This window comes from Carcharodon carcharias, chromosome 5, assembly GCF_017639515.1.
Source record: "Carcharodon carcharias isolate sCarCar2 chromosome 5, sCarCar2.pri, whole genome shotgun sequence".
NCBI lineage: Eukaryota > Metazoa > Chordata > Chondrichthyes > Lamniformes > Lamnidae > Carcharodon > Carcharodon carcharias.
The window spans coordinates 37,398,381-37,404,481 of NC_054471.1; the positions used below are offsets into that span (position 1 = coordinate 37,398,381).

Sequence of the window (6,101 nt, forward strand, 5' to 3'; positions counted from 1 at the left end):
TTGACTTCGAGCATTTCAAAAGCAATGCATCAAATTTAAAAGTGTGCTTATTAATTCAGTCTCAAGATAATTTTGATTGATTATTCTTATGGACACTCAGCATTGTTCCCTAAATTTATTGTATATAACAGCTGAAAACAGCATTGTTAAAGATTGTATCAAATTATTAATATTTGAAATCACTGGTCCTTTCGATATTGGTGATTTGATCTCAAAATTCAATGAATGGTAGGGTGATTTCTGCTGGAATAACTGAAATCATCTAAAGTCTTCTTAGATAGCAGCTTCCAAACTCACAACCACTAACATCTAGAAGGACAAGGGCAGTGGATAGATGGGAACACCGCCACCTGGAAGTTCCCTCCAAGTCGCTCATCATCCTGACTTGGAAATATATCACTGTTATATTTCACTGACACTGGGTTAAAATCCTGGAACTCCCTCCCTAACAGCATTGTGGGTATACCTGCACCAGATGCACTGTTTAAAAAGGCAGCTCACCACCACCTTCTCAAGGGAAATTAAGGATGGGCAATAAATGCTGGCATAGCCAGTGGTGCTCATATCCCATGAACAGACAAAAAAGATTTCCTGCATATTGAAAATGTCCTCCTCATTTTTGCAACTTATATCATTTTGCAAAATTCCCATAAAATTTGCATAATCAATTGACCCTTGTGTTTTGCTGTTTGTTTGGTCTATTGAAGAAAAGAAACTGCATTGTGAGATGTCAACAGTTCTGTTGGAAGCCTTTATTTAGATTTAGCCTTGCCTGATGAGGGAACCCCTTTTATAATTTATGTACTCCTATCCAAAATAAACCTTGTTGCATCTGATTAATTTGGTCAACTGGAACCCTGTGCAGGATGGAGATAAGGAAGTGCAAAATTTACTTTCATGATGAGGAAGTTTCTGTGAAAAGTTTTTATTTTAATTTTCAACAGTCTTATCAGTGTGATTGGTCCTACTTCAGAGGATTAGGCATAAAGGATTGGAACATTAACATACTGGGAAGTACCTTACCACTGCTGTGATGAAATCAACCAACAATCTACAGTTTCATCTGAGGCTTAAATTTAGGTCCAGTTTTCTGTAGCCAGTCTAGTTTTCTTAACATGCATTAGAGCATTAATTTAGCCAGATATTGTATTTTCAAAGAAGATGCCTGAAAGTAGTCAAATTAATATATGTACACCATGGACAGCAACGTATCTGCCTTGTTTCTTAAATATTAATTTGTTTTGTTTTACTGAAGGTATTGTACCTAATATAAATATGAAAATGCTGAATGTGAAGATTACCTATTTACTCCTGTTGACCTAGGCAGGTACCTTCATTATATACTTTGCTATCCAATCTTTTCCCAGAAGATAAACTTCCATACAGCGATTCCATAATAAGATGAATTGAACCCCAGTTTGTCAGGACCCCTCTCCAGCACACTCTCCTAAATCATATTCCATCATTAGGCTACTCGGTTTCCTTTCTTTTCCCCCTGAAAGTGTTCAGTGTGGCTGAGGTATGAATTCACAGGGGAAGTGTATTACAGTATTCACCCAAATGACCGTTTCTGTGTGCGAGATCCTGTCCAGTCGAAGCTTTATCCACGGCAGGAGAGCATTATGGACAAACCTCACCACTCAACATCCACACAACTGGATTTTTCAGCAAGAGTCAGAGGATAATGATCAGCAGTGGGTGATTATTTTTCCCCTTGCCATTGCCCAGGCATGAGGAGGCCAATCGTTGTTCCGGCTGAGACCAGCTAACAGCACAGACCCTATATCAAACGTGGAAGAGTCGTCTTCCATAATAGTCAGTTTCATACCAGGTTGTGCCTTAATCAACTGGGTTAGTAGTAACATATTATTTTTAACAGTCAACACAATTACATTTTTGTTCTGTAACAAACAGCAATTCTGGTAGCTATCATGAGCTTGAGATCCTGCCAAATCTTGTCATTTCATTGATTTCTAACAGGCTCTAATTATTTGTACAGCGGTTCATTTAACATATAAAAGCACAATTATTATTCGTTTGCACTGTAGCTATTTTCTCTCTTGTAATTTTACCTTCATTAGCAACATAATCAATTACTGCGCGTCTGATGCCGCTACCTGATCCGCGGCCGTCGCTTTATTCAGATCTTCCAGTTTCATTACTGCTATATGATACTTTACCTTAAAGTTATTAAGTTATTGATTTAAAAACTGTCATCATCGGTACTCACTGGATTGTATCTGAAGAAGCACTGAGACTTATCTATTAACTTTTGATAAAAATGATGGCTTCCATGTAATGTAAAATTACAATGACTGCCCAGTTACGGAAAGTTTGATCGGCGCATTTGATTTTGGTTAAGCGCAGTGGTGTCCCAGCAAAGAAGGTTGTAGCCAAATTAAGGTGCAGACGAAAGCATTGAGTCGTCGATTTAGGGGCAAGCATCTGTGCAAACTGTGAAGCAGTTTCGCCTTCCAAATGAGACCACCGGAGTGACGCCGCTTGCAATTTTTGACAAGATTAATTCCCTCCCATTTCCGACTACCTGTCCTGAACATTGATAAGCTTTTGCTGCAACTGTGCGTGGGAGAGCTTGTCTCTCACTACAACCAATCCAATGTGCCCATAGCTTTAGCCTCCACAAAGTAACAGAACGGGAATAAAGTACATGCCGCTTTGAATAAGGTGATAATACTGGAAGGCATGATTAACATATCAAAATCTTTGTGTTTGAGCTTACAGCGTCAGACACGCGGGGGAAACCTGATTGTAGTACAGTGGCGGCGTTCGGGTCTGTTAATATACCTCCAACCCCGGCTCTACCTGAAACACTGTCAATCGTTGCAGAAAAGAGCCAGTGGGCTTCAGTAACTGGTTTGTCCCCGCTTCACAGCTTGCAGGAATGCTCTTGAGCAGGAAGTGAAGAATTGGGCTTGGGTCAGGAGGGTGGTCAATGTTCCGATACAGGACAGTGTAGGTCACTCATCAGAAATGAAGACCTGAGGATCGTCAGTTTGGAATCACTATTTCAAATCATCACATTACTGAAAATCCGAAAGTGGCAATGGGGATAGTAGAGGAAGGGCGGAAGCTGAAATCAGTGTTTGGAAATAGCTCAGAGCCTCTCACACAGCGAATGACTTTCCGAGTTGGGGGTCACTGTTGGTTATGTCGGCAAACTTCAGGTGCTGTGCTCCCTCCGCACCTAAAGCAGTTTCGGGAGACTATTTAATGTCATCAAGTTCTGAATCTCGGGTTCAAGTGTGGATATGTGTGCGCGGACGATCACTCTTAAAAACTCGTTTGATTTCGAGTCTGTGTCAGGCTGATCGCCGGAAAGCCCCTGCGCCAATGTTGGGAGTAGGTTATATACAGGATCCCCATTTATTGCCCACTTCTTGCTGCCCAAGTAGGCACTTAGGTCAGTACACGGGGACTCGTTTCACCATTCCCACAAAACTATACCTTTTCTCCAGCCATTGGCACACGAACCATGAGGTGCAACACCACTAGTGGGTTAAAGTCAACATTGGGTTAAAGTCAACAGCAACAAGCCTCAAGCGGCGCTCGGACCTGGACGCCACAGTCAGGTTGGAATCGGTTTTTTTTAATTGTAAACTCTTCTGTATTTCGTTTTTAACTCACAAAGAAGAGCCAGAAGTTACTGGTTGTCCTCGGCTTGGATTCTCTGGACGGCCGCCTGCAGAGGTTCCATGGTGTCCCGCAGAGTCACGTTGATGGTGAAAGCCTTGGGCTTTATGGATAAGCCATAGTTGAAGTCCAGGGTGAGCTGCTGCCGGGGGTTCGCGGTGAAGGTGCACTGGTGCATCAGGAGCGAGACGCACAGGAAGAGCTGCAGCTTGGCCAGCTCATCCCCGATGCACCTCCTCCTCCCCACCGAGAAGATCATCACCCGGCTGGCCAGGTCCTTGTTGAAGGTGCCGTCCTCGCTGAGGAACCTGCTGGGGTCAAACGTCTCGGGCTGGCGCCACTTCTGGGGGTCGTGGTTGACCGACCACTGGTTGACGAAGATCACGGTGCCCTTGGCGATGTAGTAGCCGTTGAGGAGCGTGTCCCGGGTGGTGGCGTGCGGGATGGTGAGGGACACGAAGCTGCTGAAGCGCATGGACTCGTGCAGGAAGGCCATGAGGTAGGGCATGCGGGGCTGGTCCTCGATGGTGGGGATCCTCCCCCTGCCCACCACCCTGTCCACCTCCTCCTGGATCTTCAGCTGGACTTCGGGGCACCAGACCAGGTAGAGGGTCATCCAGTGCAGGGCGGTGGACAGGGTGTCCTGGCTGGCCCCGAAGATGTCGCCCACCGTGGCGTCCACGTAGTCGGGGCTCAGCCTCAAGCCCTTGTCGCTGCTCACCTTCTCGTAGTCGATGATGCGGATGAAAGCGTCCATCATGTCGCGGACCCGGTCCAGGCGGAAAAGCCGGCGGTGCTGCTGCGCTTTCTCCTGGATGAAGGTGTGGAAGTCCCTGTTGAGCTGCTTGAAGTCCTGGAAGACGCTGCGGACGGGGTTGGGGAAGTATTGGAGCCAGGGCATGATGTCCACCAAGCTGCCGGCTCCCACTGTCTGCCCGAAGCGGTGGTTCTTGGAGAGCAGCGAGCGGAATTCCTGGTCGTCGTGACTGTACCGCTTGCCGAAGCAGACGGCGCTCATGACATTGGCCACGGCCACCACCACGCTGACCCACGGGTCAAAGTAACCCCCCGCCCGGCTCCGCTGCAGGAAGTGGCTGATGAGCTGGTGCATCTCGCACACCACATGCTGCTCGAAGGCTTTCTTGGTGGCCAGGTTGCTGGTGGAGAAAGCCCGCACGGTGGAGTGGGCCACCTTGCGGTGGAGCCTCCACAGGTCCCCGTGGCTCCTGAAGGCCAGGCTCCGGCCGCCGGACACCACGCCGAACGAGGTGAAGTCGGGTCTGCCCGAGAAGTCCCCCCCTTGCCTGACCAGCGCCTGGCGGATGGTCTCCTCCCCGTTCAGCACCACCACCGTGCGGCTGCCCAGCTTCAGGCGGAACACGCTGCCGTACTTCTCGGCCATCCTAGAGAAAGAGAGGTGGGGGGCCGGGCCGATCTGCGCCGCGTTGCCGATCAGGGGCCAGGGGAAAGGGCCCGGCGGGCTCCTCCGGTGCCAGCCCCGCCGTTGGCACTGGAGCCAGCACCAGCCGCGCAGCCCGAGCAGGAGGGAGAGAGCGGCCGCCAGCACTAGCTGCACGCTCGGCGTGACGGGGAGCCCGCTCTCGGTCAACATCCCCTTCTCCGGGGCACGTCCAAAAGTGCAAGTTTTATTGGAAAGCATTGCTGGCCTGGTTGCTGAATCTCTTCTGCATATTCCTGCTCCCGCGTCGAAAAGCTTTCCCCCACCCCCCCCCCCACCTCCCTCCCTAAGCTAACGCAGAAGGATATGTTTTATATATATATATATATATATTCGCAATTAAACAGATGCTCCTATATTCCTGAGATGCTCCTGCCGGATCAGCGGTTCCCGCCGTGCTAAGCCAATTCTGTGTCGCCGGTTGTTACTGAGCAGCACATAACGCAGATGGTGGCAAACGAAAAAAAGGTCGAGGGAACCAATTGACCAAGTGTCCCAGCCTCAGCTTCTCCCGGATCACTGTCACCTTGAGCACGTATATATATATAGAGGGAGAGAGAGAGAGATGCCGACACTGTCCCACCGTCACACAGAGCAGGCAAACTCTTCTCAGCGTTTACCAAGTCACAGCGAATAGGATCAAAAAAAAAGGATTTAGCCCCCCTTTTTTTGTCTCTTCCCCCCTCCCTCTTTCTGTACAACGGCTCCAATCGCTTTAGATCGTCAATGAAGAAAAAAGCCTTGGCACATCCAACTTGCCTGGTCTTGTCATAAGTGATTGAATGAGAGAGCTGGGTCCGGGACACACACACATACAGGGGGTGTGAACTCCCCCCTCCCCCACCCCCCACCCCCCCACCACCACCACCCCCACCCCACCCCGAGTCACCTCAGCCGGTACAGCGAGCGCTGTTCCAGCCACTCCGCTGTCGCCTCCCAGCTGCGTGCGGAGCGAAGGCAAAGCGTGATGCGATTGGGGGCTATTTAAATG

The 6,101-nt window shown here is 48.9% G+C and overlaps 1 protein-coding gene across 1 annotated transcript; it reads right to left on the reverse strand.

Moving 5' to 3' along the window:
• Nucleotides 1-680: 680 nt before the first annotated feature.
• Nucleotides 681-5,360, reverse strand: LOC121278439 (cytochrome P450 1B1). Its single transcript, XM_041188871.1, has one exon. The coding sequence runs from the start codon at nt 5,309-5,311 to the stop codon at nt 3,662-3,664; it is 1,650 nt and encodes a 549-aa protein (XP_041044805.1). The 5' UTR covers nt 5,312-5,360; the 3' UTR covers nt 681-3,661.
• Between the last annotated feature and the right edge of the window lie 741 nt (nt 5,361-6,101).